This window comes from Thermobia domestica, chromosome 2, assembly GCF_964235325.1.
Source record: "Thermobia domestica chromosome 2, izTheDome1.hap1.1, whole genome shotgun sequence".
NCBI lineage: Eukaryota > Metazoa > Arthropoda > Insecta > Zygentoma > Lepismatidae > Thermobia > Thermobia domestica.
The window spans coordinates 247,407,673-247,427,847 of NC_137455.1; the positions used below are offsets into that span (position 1 = coordinate 247,407,673).

Genomic DNA, 20,175 nt, shown 5'->3' on the forward strand with positions numbered 1-20,175 from the left:
AAGGAAACGAAATATGATTGTTGGGTAAATCAATGGTCTTTTGTTTTGTTTTATATTTATTTGTTTATTTATTTATTTATTTATTTTCTAGCAATATTTTAGCTAGTCAGACAAAAAAGTCATTCCGTTTCTAGTGATTGTTGTTGATGGTTTATGTTTGTAAGATTTATAATCAGTATTGATCGGAACTCGATTAAGTTACACCTTTTTATAAACAAGTTACCAGTTTTCATATTTTGTTCTTGGTACAAACAGTGTGTTGGGAACAGTAATATTATGCCTGTTTGATATTTTCTATCATTGCTGCTGTTCCTTTAAAGTTGTAAAGTTGTATTTATTAAAAAAAAAAAAAAATACTGTTTGTCGTTTGCGCAACATGTAGGCTATATTTCATGATAATTGTGAGTTCGTGTTACACAAATTTCTTATAATTTCATTTGTATTTCTTTACATCACATAGGTCCATAGGTTCCTTATGTACTCTGGGATAAAATAAATAATTACACTGCCTAGGAAATTAATAATTACATGGCAAGTCTTCAAAATTCAGAAATATTGCTGGATGTTTATCCCAACACTATTCATGAACTGACAAATCGCCTCTTAAAAAAATGTAATAAATTTAGAAAACATGAGCCATGGAAACAATTGCAAAGTGCCAGTTGGAATCTTAAAACATGCGGTGAAAGTTAGGAGTGTTGCCAATTTGAAAGATCGAATAATGGACGTTTCGTGCACATTAGAAGAGTCATAAATTCATACTGATTAACTATAGAACAAAAATAAGCATACCATTGGCTTTTGGGGAAAATTTACTATTAAAATTTGGTGCCACATGCTATGGTTTTCAGTTTTCAAAACTTCACTTTAATTCAAAATGTCGGATTTCAAGATGGCTGCCGTCAATGATACCCTTATCGTACCACTTCCCTCTAGGCATAATATGTATTACCGAAACCTTTATCAACTTATTATCATTAATACGCGGGTTAGAAGCGGAGATAAGGGACTTACGCACATAGTAAGTATAAACAATTAATATGCCTGTAACTTTTCACCAAATGAGCGCATCTTAAAACTAACTTCACCATTGTCTTACTGATTAAATTCTAGCCCGAAATTATGTATCATATTACCCTATTCCCATTAAAAAAAAACTTGACCTTAATTCAAAATGGCGGATTTCAAGATGGCTGCCGTCAAGGTCGTACGTACCATACGACTTCCCCCTAGGCCCTATACGTATCTACATGGTTGTTCTTTCATTAACACTCCGTTTACAAAGGGTAGTAAGGGACTTCTGCAGTAATCTCTATTAACCACATCACAACCTTTAAAAATTATTAAAAAATAGAAAACATGCACGATGGCAAAAATTTCTGTCATCACAAGTAATGAATACATGTCCTCTATCAGCAATAAAAATTTCATTAAAATCGGAGCCGGACAATTGGGTGATGTCCCTTGTTAGATCTCCTTGTTCTGTATGCTTAACCAGATAAATATACCAGGAAATAAATAAATCCTGATACCCATCTCCCAATGAAACTACCAATGTTCATGGCCCCAGAGAAGGCGTTACCTTCTACGAATTGCCCATCTTCGGATGGGAATGAAATTGCACATTTAAAAAATCGTCATTACAACGTATTTTTGAGGTAATTTACTTTACGGAAGAGAAAGTAAACGCTATCATTAGTCTCCAGTTCTTTAATTCGTTAGTGCTGTTGTCGTTACGTAGATTCGGATTTTGTTGTGTTTCTGAATTGATGATATTATTCAGATTCCAACATAGAAGCTGTTTGCAGCCTCAAAAGTAATGTGAAGCCCGATGTTGAAGAGTGTTTTATCTGTCAAAAAAGAAGAAGGGAGAGATTAATATGTGACACCGAACGAGGTCTAGAAACGTTAAGTCAAGCTTCCGAGACAAGAAATAAACTACTTGACACGGACAACAAATCTGCAATCAATCGGATTCAAGCAGTAACATCATCAGGTGTCAACGTACTGTGGTGGTATAAGTCATGTTTTTCATCTTCCACAAGCAAGACTAAGATTCAGCGACTACCAAAGAGAGCCAACAGCTCAAGAACCTGAACCGAAAATTACATATCACCCAAAAAGCTATCATCAGTCAATTTTGAGGTTTTGGTCTTTTAGTCAACGAAAAGAAACTATGTTTACAATGAGACAATGAAAGGAAGAATGAAACTGGATTCGAGGTATGAAGACACATTGGTTTTAGTTTTGCAAGGATTTGGCCTTTTCTCGAGCAACATGCCTCAGACATTGCAAAACATTGGAAACAAGGACTTGGCTACCCAAGGCATTGAGGGTGATCTCTTGGAGGCGCGTAGAGAGGACAAGATCGGTTTGATGCCTTTGGAAGAAAGGTTTCTGCCAACTGAAGAAAGAACGATGAATTTTAAGGAAAAGCCGCCTCAAAACAAGTAACTGATCTTTGCATCTCTGTGTGAAGTGAAACAGTTAGATGCAAGAACTGGGAATATAAAAACGGTGAAAGCTGATAGGAACACTCTGCAGCGACTCATTGCTGCATATGAAGCAGGACATCCAGTCAACCTTAATATCTGACGCATGAACTGACTTATGACGCATGAATTGTTCATTGTTTCTCTATCTCTGGCAGAAGCAAATGGGCAGCTTCGCTCAGGCACAAAAACGATTCTTGCTGGAATATTGACTGATCGTATTCCTTATCCCAACAAATTTTGTGGTAAAGACTTTAACATCGAATCACAGCTGATCATTGATTGAGAGACTCTGGTAATAGCAATTGGAAACCTACAGGCAGCACATACTTTTGGAGACCTTGCACATACTTTTGTTCAAAATGTTTTCCAAAGTGGGGAACACTTCCAGTGCATTGATACCATTTTTGATCTTTACTTCTATCGCTCAAGCAAGGGTGGTACACGGAAAATGCGTGGGAAAGGCTCTGTGGGAATCAGGAGACCAATAGATAGCAGATATGTGCTTCTTCCTTCAAAGTGGGATAACTTTATTATTTACGATAACAACAAAGCAGATCTCTCTAAATTTTTCTCCCACCAGCTGATTCTGCAAGCACCATCCAACAAGACCATAGTCCCTGCAGGTGGCTTCAGTGATGAGCGAAGGGTCAAAGCTTCTGATGCAACCTTGACATTAATGACCTGAAGGCTAAATACGAAGAAGCTGAAACCAGGATTATTTTACACTGCGTTAAAAGCAGAAGAAGCATTGTTGCCTCGACAAAAGACACTTGACATCTTAGTTCTTTTGGTTAGTTACTTCCACATGATGTCATGTCAGAAACTGTGGATGAAAGCAGGGACATCAAGGATCAGAAAGTACAGTCCAGTTCACACCATCGTTGAAAAGCTGCAGATGCATTCACATGTTCTCCAGCTTCTTATAGCTTTCCATGGCATCACTGGATGTGACTCAATTTCGTACATTACTGGACATACAAAGAGGGCGAGCTGAGATGTGCTTGCACAGCATAACCATCTGCTGAGAGGATTAGGAGCTGATACAGTCCTTAGCGACCACACCATTAGAAATGCTGAAATATTCTTCTGCAAAGTGTGTGGCGCGCTGAATACTGACAGCATCAATGAAGTTCGGTCTAGAATGTTCGTCAAGAGCATTACAATAGAAAAACTCCTACCAACCAGAGACTCTATTTTACTTTTTACTGCGTTCTCATTACCAGGGATTAATGTGGAGACAAACCCATTTGCAGCATCCAATTCTGCCTTACCCTTTAACAATGGGATGGAAAATGGAGAATAATTCACTTGCCTGTCATATATGAACATTGACACCTATGTCAGACTCTTGTGAGGAGTTGATTACCTGTACCTGTGCCACTGCATGAAACACAGTTCGGTGTAACTGTAAACCAAAGCCATGCACAGTCTTGCAAATGTAGGAAGTTGAGTGACACTTGCATGAATCAGACATTTGATCGGAATTTTAACAATTGAGCTGATATAAAATCAGCAGTTTGGCACAATGCATCATTTACTTCACATATATGTATTATCATTATAAAATACCAAATACTCTACAAACCGATACAGTGTCATTTCAAGAAAATAATGTTACTAGGATATCGAATAATTTTCATATCAAATTTGGCGCAGATACGTTGAACGGTAAGGAATAAATCGAAAAAAAAATGTATAATAGGTTGGTAACGCTGACAACTGGTTGCTTGAAGGTTTAAGTTCAAAGAATCGTTTTTCTACAATATCGAAGAATATTTATGCCAACTTTAATAGAAAATTTGTTCACCGGTGTGCAAACTGTTGTTGAACAAACACATATTTTGAGTTCTCTATGTTACAAAAAATACTTTCGACCGCCATTTTGTTTTTTGTGACTTCCTTAAAAACCGTGAATGTTACAGCGTGTCATACGGCGGATATGAATTCAGCAATAACAAGTCATACTGAAACATTACTTGAAGTGTTTTCCCTCACAAATGCCTACCCATCTTTATCTTTGAAGATTTCTCCACACGCGCACCTGAGTATTAACAGCATTCGTGGTTTGCTATTTCTTTAAGAAAATTATTTAGAAACTACTTCAATCAATACAGATCATACGTCTATAAACTAACTCTATACCCTATGGTCTTTTTTCAGTTATAATTTTGGAAGCGTTCCTACTTTCTTCCATTTCAGATACATGACCTGCCCACTTGCCCTTTTCCTAGACTTAATGGCCCTAGCAATGAATCTGTACAATATTAGTTTTCTTCCCACTTCACTACAAACACGTACTTCGTCAGGTGGGATACTTGTAGTGTCAACGAACAGTAGCTAAATATTGTTAATGACCTGGGCTAAGCAGACCAAAATCCAAGAAAGTTCTAGAAATATTTGATATAACGTCGGGTTTGGGTCAAAAGCATGCGTTTATGTGATCATCAAACTTCCGATATGATGCTCTGGCGATATCTCAAGACAATCAATTCTCAGAAAAGAAGTCAGATAAATCTGTAGAATTGTCTGTAAACCCGGATCTCTCTTGGAATTCGTCTCTTTCCGTAAATAACAAAAGTTGTTCATACTGATACGTACTACCGAATATGGAAGTCACGAACGATGCAAATTTAGAGTTTCTGAGAACTATGACGTGAGTTTTTTTATAAAATTCGGAATTACCCACTTCACTGAATTTGAATTAATTCCATACAACTGGACTGGTACTTTCTCAATTTCAACTGAAAAAGAAGCAATGAAAAAAAAAAAATACTGTACCGTATTACAATTTTGTGAATAAGTCAACTTATATAATTCTTGTTATTTTTTCGAAGGTGAACTGAGGGCCGCAGAAAAAAGCTTCAAGGCCGCGAGTTAACCTATGGCCACAGTGGATCCGACTCTCTCCATTTTTTTTAGTCTGACATACTCTGACGACATCGGTGAAATAAACAAATGCATTGAGAGAAGTGTACGTGGTCATACTGGCGCCGACATGGTCTGGCGACTACGGCCGACTTCTACCGACCACCGATCAGAAACAGACTACGCCAGCAGTGATGCCAATTGAAGGGAATTTTCCCTTGGCGCAGGGAAATTTTGAGTAAACTTTGGAGAAAAGGGAAAAAGGGAAATTGCTTGTAATCTCTCAATATTGCAGGGAAATTTGAACCTCTCTTCAATCATTTATAGATTGAATGCATTTACGTATCCGATTAATCTCATTAAAATTCAGTATAAATTCAACATCCTATATGTTCCAAACATAATCCGTTGCACATATTTCACATAAATTCTCACAAGTTATCTTGCTTTGCATTCGTTAATATTTATCAACATTACACATCGATCAACATATTCAGTTAAATTCGAAACATTACAACAATGCTTATTTAATATCTTTAATCAAAATTAATCTTCCCATTGTTGAATTAAATGCAATGCAATAAGATTAAATATTTCTCAATTAAATTATCACTCCAAGTTTTATAACAGTTTGGTTTTCCTAATCAGAAGATGTTTTTCCCAACCAGAAAATTGATTGTGAAGAGGATTAATCGATGTAAGAGAAGAAAATCTGCGTGTCGTGAATGTAAATATGTATATGTGGGCGAATACTGGGTCATTGTATATGCGTGTTTGTGTAAGTTTACAAATTTTCTGATGACTGTACGCACTGAATTATAAATTCTTAAAAATTCCGCATCTCTAAACTTTGTATTTGAGGAATGTACGAACATTCCTCGTGTACAGCGAAAGACAGTAGCAGCTAGTTTTCTTTGTAACTGTTCGTATTCGTTTCAGTAAATATGGGAGTGCTGTTCTTAGGTAAGTACATACCAAATATATACTTAATATTTTCTTTGTACCTTAGGTTACATTAATATTAAAATCTATCATGATATCTAGGATATAAATTAAATTTACATAATATTTATTTTATATTTTTTTAATGATTTATTTAGGTTGTCCGTCCTGACCGAAGTATTTATAGGGTTTTTCCTCAGTCACACCAGACAAATGCAGAGATTGCACCTTTAACATAGGTCCTGGCCTACACCTTTCCATATCCTTTCCCCTCCTCTATCGCGACGCCTTAGATACCTAAACAATAAATGAAGTTCAAATTCTGCGTAAGCTCAAAGGAAAGCTGTCAGGTATCTGCTTGTGTGTGGTTATAGGATTGGGGTGAGGGGGTGGAAGCGAAAACGATTAAAAATACATTTACTAAATACAGTGTTTGAACGGTTTGGATGAAGGGAAATTTTGTCCGGGAAAGGGAAATTCTGAAGCTTGTGAAGGGAAAACGGCTCTGAAGGAATTGGCATCACTGTACGCCAGACTAGCGGGTAGTTTACAACTCCTCGCAAGTATTAAGACTCCCATTTACAAGTTACAGCAAGCCGTTCTTCTGCTGATATTCATTTTCGAAAATTATTTTGCTTCCCTATGCGTCCTCGGATCTTCTGTAACATGTGCCAAAATGTATCACGTTTCATTCTGAAGTACTTAAAAAAAAAAAAAAAAAAATCTGTGGCTGCTCCATCAACTTTGGAAACAGCCTGTGACTCACCATATTTCTCTCTTTCTTGAAAAATAGTATTCGCATATTCGCTCTATCTTCTTCTAAAAGTCATATTTTTAACACAGGATTTTCTAATAGCAGCAATTCCTCGTCCATACTGTATCCCACAAGAAGACAAACTGACGACGGATCGGTTGCAGTGTGACCAAGCAGTCGGCCGTAATTGTCAGAGTGAAAAATCGGATGCACTGTGACAGTAGGCTTAGACATGCCTGCTGTATACGATGGGAACAGAGAACTTCAATACCAGACGTGTTCTCCTGTTGCGCCACGGCAACAAGGAGAGCCTTGACAGAAGGATCGTTCGAACTGTTTTACCGAACAGGACGATGTCAGCAACATCGGCCGTGTGTATATGTTTGTAGATGTGCAGGTGAGCGGGAAACTTAAGCATGTGTTCGAATTTGCGACATTTCGTTTGTCTCTAATTTTCATTCAGTGAAGTGTGATTAACTAGTGAGTCATACATCCATTCCCTCGCCAAGGCTGTTCTACGACCTTATTTAGACACTTTTGCGAATTTTTATTCCAGCAGAATAACGCGTATTTCCATGTCATCAGCGCAATCCAACTGTTCTCCTTGGTGTACACAGTTTACCCTGGCCTTCCTACCGAGAATGTATCGTGGGACGGCGTCTAACCACTAATCATGCGCTTCGGCAACAACCATTACTCAGTTATCACCAGGGTTGCCAACCATACGATAATTTATCGTGATATACGATAATTTAAGCCTTAATACGATATACTATAATGCTCTTGCGATAATAGGTGAATATACGATAATTTTCGAACGTACACTTTTTAGCAGTTTTTGAATGTGCAAATAAATTGTAGGTATGCATTAAAGAATTATAAAACACATTTTTAACAGTCATTCTCGCCAAAATAAATCAATAACGATTTGAGAATTGGTAACCGTGCATCTATCACATTTACGTGGAGGTGGCAATATTGTTTGTTCATGATAGATGGCTCTATTATTTGCTCACGCGAATGTTAGCGCCTTTGTTTGGATGTGAAAAACAAAGAATTAGAATCGTTCTGTGGCAAGTGAAATCATGTATCGCGTAATTACTTTGCGTAATTAAGTATGATAAGGATAGTGACACCGATATGGAGTTCGAAACTGAAGATTACTAGGTAAGGTTCTTATATATTATTGCTATTATTAGTTGTATTATACTTGTTTATACAATTATCACGCTTATAACGAATATACGATAATTTTTTTGTAATATACGATAATTTTAAGGACGAAAATCGATAATTTTGTTCTCCGAGGTTGGCAACGCTGGTTATCACAAGACTACAGTGAGCGTGGAGCAACATACCCTACACATTCAGTATCTGTACGATCGGCTACCTACTTTAAGAGCTACTTGTATGAGTGCCCGGGCTAATTACACGTTTTATTAAGGCTGATACTGTATGCGTTTTGAATACCCTGTATTATTTGTTAGAGACGTCCCACGGATTCTATGTGAAAACCACCACCACTTATCGTCACATTGTTCTTGTGTACTACTTGTGACAAGTATGGGAATCCTACTGGGTGTTCTTCAGGGCATTTACATAAGTGTAATTTCTGTATTTAACCAGCTAAAGTAAGAATAAAATTCAATCGTTACTTCATTAATACAATGAAACACAACATTCAACTGTTACTTTGTTTATATTATGAGATTAATTTTCAACAGAAGCCAATCCTTTGATATTGTTGATATTCACTGGCTTTCTTTCTGCTTTTAGTACATACTTGAGGGCTATATGACATGTTAGTACACTCTGTGTGTGGAAACCTATCTTGACTTTGGTTGCTTGAAATAAATATGACGCACCTGAAAATATGTTTCTTTGCGCAACGATAAAATGAGAGAGCGTATTCATTTTTCTCATGAAGGATAAACAAACATATTTTTGTATTTAATGGAATGGAAAAAGAGATGTAGCTTCATTTTTTGAGGGGAGGGGGATCTCAAGCTTTATAGGCCTTTGTAAATACGCCTCTTGTGTAGTTTCGACCATTCTTCCCCCAGCACCCGAAAATATCCTCCAGAATGACATTTCTGAAAGAAACCTTGGCTGTGTTTGTGTGCAGTTCAGTTCCTCAGGTACGTATTAACAAATGAAACATCCCAAGCAAACTAGCTACAATGGAACTGACGATTACTCTCAGTCTTATTATCATAGTTTCCAGAACTTCCTTTATTTCATAGTATTTATTTCCTTTTCGAAAAGTGGGATTCATGCGTAAGAACTTTCAACTGCAAAAAATTATCCAGCATTGCCATTGTCAAAATGCAATGCGAAAGTTTCAGACATATAATAAGTCATTCTATCCATTCACTACAGATATAAACAAGGAACAAAATCACGCAGAAAACAGTTGAACGTCGGGAAAACCATGCTATAAATTCAAATTTGCAAACAATCCGTCACAAAGTGTCGCTGTCACAAAGGAGACTGTGATGTTTCTATCAGCCTCTCACAACCCTTCCTCGTAACCCCCTCCATACTCATACATTCGGGTTACTTCATCTGCCACCATCAGCCTCTTTTGGATTACGCAGATCAATTAATCATGGCCAGCATACCGTGTACAGAGTAGGGACGGTTTGGAGTTGGGGATTCACATGAAAACTAGTCGGTTTTTACGAGTTCCGTTCACAAAGCTCTGACAGAGATTCACCAAACTGGAAAAGATGAATGTCCGAAACCCAAGTGTGAGACGCATTAACAACACCGGATTCAGCCTTTGTCTCCTGGAAGTATAACATTCTGAATAATTATGCTCTTGGTGAAACGTACACAACCATGTGAAAGAGGGACATACAGGAAGAACATGAAATATATTTCGTAAATGCTTCACAATATGCATAAGGAATTTATAGTCCTTTCATTCTTTGTTATAATCTTGCCATTGCTAAAATGAATTGTTTTAGCCTATACTTTTCATTTTCCAAATAAAACCTGCACACTGATCGGTATACAGGCGTTCCAATAAAATGGGTCTATTATTTTAATTTATTACATTAGACATTAATTTTATAATCGCACGGAACAGTGTTTTTTAATACTTAGTGCACGCATAATGCAACTTATGTTGTATTGTTGCCAGCAGAATATTTCCCCCCTTTTCTGGATGAGTTTTACTCAATGGTGTCATTGAGCCGGTTCGCACCGCTTTTCCCGAATCAGTTGACAAAATATCTCAGGTTCCCAGAACCGGTTGTTGAAGTTGTCTCTTCACATCTAAATACAATACTTACGAAAAATAATAGGTCTTTAGTACTATTTTTGAGAATTTAATACATACTTGTCTTCTCCAGTTTTAAAGACACAATTAAGACATACTGCAATTAGGACATGACCTTTCCAATTTTCTACAGCATCTCATCAATGTATTTTTAAATCTGCCGATATGTAGATGCAGTTCGTTTCTGTAACGTATGTTTAGTTTCATGTTAGAAACGTAAATCTTATGTTGTGCTGACACAAACCGATACAATATGGGGCCCCTAATGATTTTGTGCTTTGGCAGTCACCACAGACATCGCCGCGATGATTTACTGGTCAGAAGAAATATCTACTTTAGTTGGCAAGATAAACAATAATGATATGCAAATGCATAATAATATAACCATACAGTAGCTAATAATGATACTAAATCAACTTACCATAGGTTTCTGATTACAATCTCAAGTTACTTACTATATCAACCTACTAATCATACAATAGGTTTGTTAAAAGTTTTGAATGACATTAGTGCATGGGCGGAGTTAGGGATTGTCTGTTGGGGGGGCAGACTTTTTGGTCGGTCTCAGATCTATGGAATACTTCCTAGACGAGTGTGGAGTTAATATAAAAAGGATCTAGTCGAGTTAATATAATCTAGTCTAAAAGCAAAGAATTTGTACAAAATGGTCACATTATCGTGGTATAAGTCCCGTGAAGTGAAATTGATTCCATATTTGGATCAGGAAGAATAATAATTCTGTTTTAGTAGTTCTGTATTACTAAAACTCTATAATATTACTTATAATCCAGAACATTGGCAGTTCTTAGTCGATTTCAATAAATCTGGTTTAAAGATGTTTCATTGCACAACACGAACATTTACTCTTCAATTCCAGTGGCTCATTCGGTGATTTTGAAGGGAACTTATGGAATTTAAAAAATAAAAAAATGCTAGTCAAGGTGCGGCACAAGGAAGATAAATAGTGTGTCGAAACTTAGAGCTACGTGCCTTACTACTGAGAAAACATTCATGTTACACTAAGTATGTCCTTGTATCTTGTAATAGTAGAACTCAAGGACAAGGTCAGACTACTGTGGACACGAAAAAGTTGGAAACGTACAAACACCTTTGCTGAGAAGAACATCGTTTCAGTTCCAATCATCGATTCCTGTAAAACAATGCTACTCCCATTACATGTTAAACTAAATTTAATGAAACAATTTGTAGTACCCTTATGTTTGTTTCTCATCAGTCAAATGAGAAAGTTAAGGATGATATTTTTATAGGCCCTCAAATACACAAGCAATGGAGCAGAAACCCTTCAAAAATATCACGAGAGACCGCCAACGAGTTTTCACGGGGTCAAGAATTGCTGCAGTTGATGATGTTTAAAGTCCAGTACCACAAATGAGGCCACTCTGCTCATTCAGCTACACTCTTCAATGGACTCAAGAACACAGACACCGGAATACAGAAGATTAGAAACACGTCTATGGTCCGACGAGTCCCATTTTTGCGTGTATTTATGAACTACTTCAACCGTAGTGTGTGATTCAAGCTGGAGGAGGTTAGTGGTGTAGAACTCATGGGACTAGTTTTTGTATCATTGTTTGAACCCACTCATACAGCTCAGTGTGGACACACAGTAGCATGCTTATTTGGATATTCTCAGTGACCATGTGTTTCAATTTCTTCCAGATCATCATGATTAATATTCGAATAACAATCTTGCAAAATTACAAGTGCCACGTTTACAGGGTTCAAAGCGTTTGTATATGGTTTGAAGAATATTCAGGCACTCCATATTATTTAGTCTGTCTTGTAAAGTTCCCAGATTTAAATCTCCCTGAAAATCTATGGCAACTGTGGGATTATTTGGAACAGGAATGAACGCAGAAATAAAAATGCCCTTACTTTGGTGGAACCACAGGATTTACTGACAAGAGTAGATTTACATCACCTTTAATACCTCATGGAGTTATTTTTTAAACAGAATCCAAGCCAGAGGTGGTCTTTCTCGATATTAGATAAATTCTACGGGAGTGGGCGACTATTTCTGATAGGTATGATTAACATACGCATCAACATATTAATAAGTGGAAAAAGGGGATAATTCTTTTGAAACACATCGTATAATTGTAAAAGTACCGTAATTCGCTTGTTAAGAGTGAGGAAAAATCTTGTAAAAGGAGATGCGTTGAAGTATGTTTACGGAAACTTACCTCGCGCCGACTAGTAAAGAATTCTTATCCTTTTCCAGCAATTTAAAGTGATCTTTATGAGAATGGTTTCCCAAAAACCTCTGCACTGGCTCCTCGCCTGAAATAGAAAGAAAAACAGAATAACTGTTAAATGAACGGTATTTTATTGATTGATTATTATAGCATAATAATGCGTAGCTCAAAACAGTAACTAATTGCATATGTTTCCAGGAAAAAATAAATGGACTTGCTGTTTGCAAACACACAATATATTTCCAAATGAATGGAAGGTCGAATGGACCGTGCAAATTAACAACAGTTAAATTTGCTACAGATGCAAATCTTATATATAAAAGAGAACGCACAAATCCTTTGTTCCCTCATCACGCTAATACGGCTGAACCAATTTCTTTCATTTTTGGGGGGTTATTAGGATTTGGACCCTAGATGGTTTTTATCATATCACTTTAATTTTTAATTACCAGTGTCTTGAGATAATTGACCATTCAAGTGTCCATAACGTACAAATCCTTTGTTAGTTCATCATAGGTAAAATAAACGTATTTATATGCAACCCGCATGACCGTGTCACTCGGCGGGTTAACATAAATGACAGGCGATATAATGTTAACATTTACTGCAATCTTCTATGGTTTTTATCATATCACTTGAAAGCGAAAAAGTAAAAATTATCTAAGTAACAAAGTTTATTGCGTTCCGGGGTGACCGCAGCGAAGCGGGGTGAACGCTGCTAGTTATCTATAAAAACCATTCTTAACATTTATTGATATGTATACGGAAATATATTTTTAACTTTTTGTTTTCTATAAGCACATTTCGACAAAATAATGTAATAGATCATACTGACTTAACAGAGTAGGCAGGTGTTACTATATTCTAAAATGATTTTGCTAGTGATCAAAAGTTCTCGGGTCTGAAGGTGAGATATGGATTTAGGATTGTTATTTTATGCATTAAACTAAACTCCCTTACACGAAGTCCTGAAAGAACGTAAGCAGGAACTAAATTACAATTCATACTTTTACACCTACTATTATAATGAAGCGTTCTGTTGAAGATCTATATACTGTATCTTTAATTAAAATGAACTTCCATAAACAAATTTCATTGTGCCTAGGCTATATCATGTATTGAAGAATACCTGACCTGATACAAAACCTACCTCAATTCCTTACATTTTAAACCTACGAAATAAATCGAAAAGTGAATGATTCAGGATAAAAAGGTACTAATATTTCTTGAATAATTAGGCGCGTGGGCTCGAAATTTTGAATAGGTAAGAGAAACAAAAGCACCCTGACGATACTGATTATTTGTATTGTGTTTATACATTATATATATATATCGGATTTTGCCTTCTAATGAAAAAATGAGAAAATTTCTCTCTAAAATTGAGAATTGAAGGACAACTCGATTGCTGACAATACACGAAGATTAGTTATGGATGCTGACTGAAATTTATCAGAGAAATATAACAACCTAAGGACTTTCGAAAACAAGATTTTCCACGAAAGTTTTTGGTTCAAAATCAACAACAAAGTGAGTTAACAGAAGCAACACAATGGGAATTCCACACTAAGTCTAGGTCACTGTATAGGATCGAAATTTTTAAGTGTAAGATGGGATGAAGCGTGGAACAAAACACTTGCATTGTACAGGTATATACGTAGGATGTGTATAGTTCTAATTCGAAAGAGACCATGGCCAACAAGATGATGGAAGGAGAATACAAGTACAGATCATAAAGATCATAAGGAGTTTGATAACAATAATCCTGACTGATTTGTGTACTATTCGATCAAATTATTATTATTATTTTTATTATTATTTAGTTTCTGTTTGCTGTGTTTCTAGTGATCACAACAGTACGCACTTCTCCACAACTAAAATTTAAAATCAAGAGGAAAAGGTGGTGTTCCAAATCGTTGATATTGTAGTCAACACATTTAAGGAATAATGTTGAATACAAATATTAAGATATGTCGATTATCAGAATGTAAGCGCCAGGGTACCTATAACTGAAGTTTAAGAACACCCACTTGGGTTATATTGTATAGAAGAGAGAAGATATAAACATAAAGAATGTGTGAATCAAATTTTCAAACTTGACGTTTAAAATCTAGACCAAAATACCTTAAAGCTTTCGGTATATAAAACTTGTATATGGCTATGTATATAGATAGATATATAGTACTATATCTTGTGAGTTTACATTTATGTAGCTGTGCTTGTTCTCTCAACTATTGATCACTGCCGATTTCAAATCGCAAAAAATAAAAGTTGGAAATAAGTTTTGTATTCTGGACAAGGATTGATTCGGATGCAGGTATTCTCTTCGCCTCCGGGCGCTTCCCTTCCACTGCCTCTCTCAAAAGTCTCCCAGCTGAACAAGTGATGTTCCTCTTCGTCGCACAACCAAACCAGCACCAACATCTCCCAGTCTACAGCCATTGATGAATTCGCAAAAATCTAATTTATGCTTTCGTAACTCCCTTGTGGAATATTAAACTCCACCGTCTGGGAAAAAAAAAAGTTTGTAACAGGATGAATATAAAGCCTGGTTGCTCGTGAGGAAGTCGCGTACCTAGGATATTTGAAATAAAATCATGAAATCTTTATTTCAATTTATATTGTTTGCTTTTATTATTTCATCATTTTATTCTAACTTTGGATTTCAAATCCTTTCATTTGATTGCCAGCACTTCCGTTTAAAGAATCTTGACTTACAGATGTCTTCCTTACAGTTTTCTGAGCGGTATACATACTTAAAATTTAATTAGTTATATCTCAAGAGCAGATGCAACTATCGAGTTTTTCAATGCACCTGATAATAATAAATATTTATGTCTGAGCAGAGGCAATTTCAAAGCGCACGTCTACCACTGATTTCATGTTATTCCACATCGGAAGAATAGAATTCTCGACCAAAGTAGAATTATCTCAAAACAATTCGAAGGTCCAGTAATCACTAAGTAGAATGATTTGTACTTCTTAGTAAAGAATATACGAATTACTACTGTTTTTTTTTTTTTTTTTTTTTTTTTTTTTTGATGAAAATTCATCTCGGTATGAAAGCTCTGATAGTATACGTAGAGTTCTGGACGTTTGAGCAATTCGAATCCAGTGAACCAAGTAATGTGCCTCTGCTACTTATACATTTCACCTCGTACACACAACTTTTTCACATGTGCTAAACCTTTAACATTTAAAAGTCATTTCTTGCTGGTTGTTTGAGTCGAGTTTACCGTCCCTTTCCGCAGCGAGGCTATATGACACTAGCTTAACGTGGAATCCGAACCACGTGGGCTCCAGCAGAAATCGAACCTGGATAAATACTTTTCTTGTGTTGTACAGCTGGCTGATAATATGATTATGAACAGTCAGGATGTTCGAAATCACAGTGACTAATGCGGTTACTGTAGCATTAATTTCAGGCCTGTTACAAAGTAATTTTAAGGGCTGTGATAATGCAACGAAGAAAGCAGCGGCAAATTACCACACTATTCCCTAGTTTGTCACAAAAGTGCACAAGAAAAAAACTTCACAGGCAGAATATATACCTGTTTGGATCTAATGCATTATTAACTATCCCAGTATAATCGTCCCCCACCACACTATCTCGCCTTCAAGAGAGCCAAATAGATTACAGGTCAACGTCACTGAAGTTTCTAAAGGTACATGAAAAACAGACGAAAAGAATATAGAATGTTTTACTCAGCGCATATACAAACATAAGAAATTTTAAAGATATAAGTAGGCCTACAGACGTAATGGTAAACGGAGCAGAATAGAAAGGTCGGCAACTGTCATTGAGACGAAAGAAACTGCAAATAAGAAAAGTTGGTTATTTTTCAAATGTGTGGAAGCAGAAGGTATCAAATAGATTATGTTATGATTTAGGAAAATATCGGAATAATTTAAAGAACGCAAAGATTCATCAGGTCTGATATTTTTTCTGACCAGAAAATTGTGCAACCCTAAGTGGATATCCAACTGTACAAGGTAGCTAGAAACAAGTAGGAAACAAGATATTAGGTAATGAAAAATTGAAGAAAAACGAACAAGAAATCGCTTATACGAAAATTCGAAGTATTCAAACGCTTAAAGGTCAGATGCATGTAGTAACAGAGGGTAGGGGTATTTAAACTTTGCATGCATCAAAATACAGAAGAATTAGTACGCTGCCACTGAAATAATAAACAGCTAAGAAACCGGATTGGCTTTGTGGTCTATTTGAAGAAAACGAGGTAAGTGAGGGAGAGGATTTACCACGTTTAATACATTTACCGTACTGCAGACCCTATACAGCTACCTCGAAACGTATATCTTGTTTAATTTTGTGCTTTCAGAAGTCAAAAGTTACTTGAAACTAGCTGAACATGCGCTCTCTACACAGCGCATCACTCACATATAAGCATGAATCTCCTTGTCCTTCCTGACAACATCTGTACATGTATCTTTACAGACAAAAGTGAAGATATCTTGATTTTAAAAAAAAATCGGCTCGGGGTACCATAAAGGGGAGATTTTTTCGATTATTTTTTCCAATATTTCCTACCGTTTGGAAGATTTGAGCCTATTTCCGGATGGAGTTTCTAATTCATGTATGATCAGTGTTTGCTGTCTTCTTACATGCAGTATGTAATAAGCAGATACATTACATACACACAATTAATTATAATGTTAGTGATATAAGGGATTTCCTTGACTAAAGCACTCCAAACAGTAAAGATTCATCTTAAACTGAAGAAATGGATATCTTTCGTTTCTCGCTACCATTTAGCCATGAAACAGACAGAGAGATATACTAACCCGGTATACAAATGTGTGACAATGGAATATATAACTCGTAGGATATGATGCTTTACTTTTTTAAAATTTTAATACTTCCAGTATACCGGTACCCTTTAAGCATGCATTAAAGAAATAACGGCCTTTCAATATATATATATATATATATATATATATATATATATATATATATATATATATATATATATATATATATATATATATATATATATATATATATTTAATATATATATATATGTATATATACATATATATATGCAAGGGCGGATCCAAGGGAGGCGCTATAGCCCCCCTTAACGCTCAGGTTTACACTGGATAAAATGGGCTTCAATTCTGCTTTACACTGGAAAAAACGGCAAATTATGGTTTAGCCCCTCCCTCGATCATATCTTAGATCCGCCACTGTATATATATATTTTCAGTTAGAAATGAACAATCTACACAAAGTTTCCAATCAATCAGTGAAAACGGCATCTTTCTAGAGCATTTGGTTTCCGAGATATCATTGTCAAAAGAATTGGCCACAAACCTATAAACCAACAATTTAAATATGTAGACTAGCTGAACCTGTGCTCTTTACATAGCGCATCATTCATATATGAGCATGAATCTCCTTGTTATTCCTTACATCTGTCTCTATGTCCCTTTGCAGACACAAGTGAAAGAAGTCTTGGTAAAAATCGGCAAGAGATACCGCAAAGGGGAGACTTTTTTCGATTACTTTTTCAATATCTCGTACCGTTTGCAAAATTTGAGCCTATTTCCGGTTGCAGTTTTTAATTCATGTATGATCTGTGTTTTCTTAAGTAACTCTATGGCCTATGGAACCCGAAGGTTCAATGCCGCGTTCAGAAAAGCTCTCCACTAACTTCTATCCTTAGCCAATTGGATCCAGTTTCTACTTGTATTCCTATTTCTGCGAGATCCATCTTAATATTGTCCTCCCATCTGCTCTTACGTCTTCCTAATGGTCGTTTTCCGGATGGTTTTCCAGTTAAGATTTTGAAAGCGTTCGTTCTTTCTTCCATCCTGGCTACATGACCTGCCCACCTGAGCCTCCTAGATTTGATGACCCTAACAATGTTGGATAAACCGTATAAATTATGTAGTTCCTCGTTATGAAGATTCCGTCATTCCCTATTCCCGTTTCTCTTGGGTCCGAATATTCATCTCAGGATCTTGTTCTCAAATACTTTCAATCTATATTTTTCGTTCCGAGTAAGAGATATTTCACAACCATACAGAAACAGGCATGATTATCGTTTTATACATTTTAAAATAAGCTAATACATTACACATACAATCAATTATAATGTCAGTGATATATGGTGTTCATTGGGCAAAACACTCCAAACAATAAAGATTCAACTTAGTTTGGAGAAATGGTTATCCTTCGTTTTTCATTATAATTTGGCCATGAAACAAACACCTGAGATATATGCAGCCCCTATATACAACTATATGGTGTTGGAATGTATACTAGGTAGGATATGATGCTTTAGTTTTTTTTTTTTTTTAATTTCAACACATCCAGTGTACCAGTAAAAATGTAATAAATAAATAATGGCCATATTTTTTTAATATTGAGTTAGAACTGGACAATCTACGCAAAATTTGCAATTGATCAGTGAAAACGTCATCTTTCTTGAGCCTGTAGTTTCCGAGATCTCACTGTCGGAAGGATTTACCACAAACATATAAACGTCAACAAACGTATAGTTTTAAAAACTCCATAGATGGCAGAATAATTCATTTGCATTTATTTCGGAGAAGGCTCATTAAAATGCAAAGGATTTGAACAATAATTTAAAAGAATAAACTTTGTGAAAAAGACCTCTTTAAGTAATTTATTTAAAGTACATCTTTTTTAAAAATATTTGTCTTTGTTATAAACGTGAAATCACAAATAACCGTAAATCAAAGGTTTGAAAGCTAAAGTTATAGGTTGGAGCTCAGTCGCTCTGAATTGCTATTGTAGCATTTTAATAGATAGATAAGCACTATATACGCTACACACTCACTACACACTCAAATATATATTCGTGAACGTCTATCCAGCATCAAAAATTACGAAGGAAGAAGTGGTGGATAATGCAAAAATAATGGTAATAAAGAAAATGAAAGGAACAGAAAGACAGAGATCATCAGACAAGTTGCATATACGGTGTTAGTTCGCTTAAAAAAAAAATCTATGCCGCAATCTAGAATTCTTTTTACAGAAAAATCTTCTGTATCTGGAATTGGAACTATCAAGTGGGAAAATTTCCCCTATTCTATGATACTTTTCATTTCTTTTCGTACAAACTACATTCCACGCACGAAAACAATACTATTATAATATTTTTAGATTGTCTAAAAAGTGCTGAGCCTTTGAAAGCCAAAATTGAGAAAATATTTATTGTAATTTGAAAAGAGTATTATGAAAACAAATAAGTCCATGTACAGTCCGCAGCAAAAAACCTTCAACATGAGCATGTCAGTTTATAGTGAAACTACGCCTAACAGCGCACTGAATCAGCATAACGTTTAAGTGGCACGAATCACACCAGGAGAAACCTCGGTGTCCTCCCTTGGACACTTATTTTGGAACAAAAGACTTAGTCGTTTCACAATAAACTTACATGTTCATGTTGCAGGTTTTTTGCTGCGGGCTGTACCATTTTGTTCGATGACCTTCTGCCATTTTTCTGGCAACACCATAATCCGCTCGCTACAAAACTTCTGTGGTTTATGGTCAAAAATTGTGATATGTGGTTTTCACCAGCTTTGCTTCAAACTAACAATATCAATAAGGGAGTTCTCCAGGGTCCAAAACAAATG

At 35.9% G+C, this 20,175-nt stretch overlaps 1 protein-coding gene across 1 annotated transcript in view; it reads right to left on the bottom strand.

The window, feature by feature from the left end:
- The window catches only part of LOC145678427 (semaphorin-1A-like), a gene marked incomplete in the record, with an annotated part of 854,086 nt that overhangs the window by 465,225 nt on the left and 368,686 nt on the right, over positions 1–20,175 (bottom strand). The window contains 1 exon segment of the mRNA XM_081748545.1: positions 12,544–12,640. Coding sequence (XP_081604671.1) covers positions 12,544–12,640 — 97 coding nt within the window.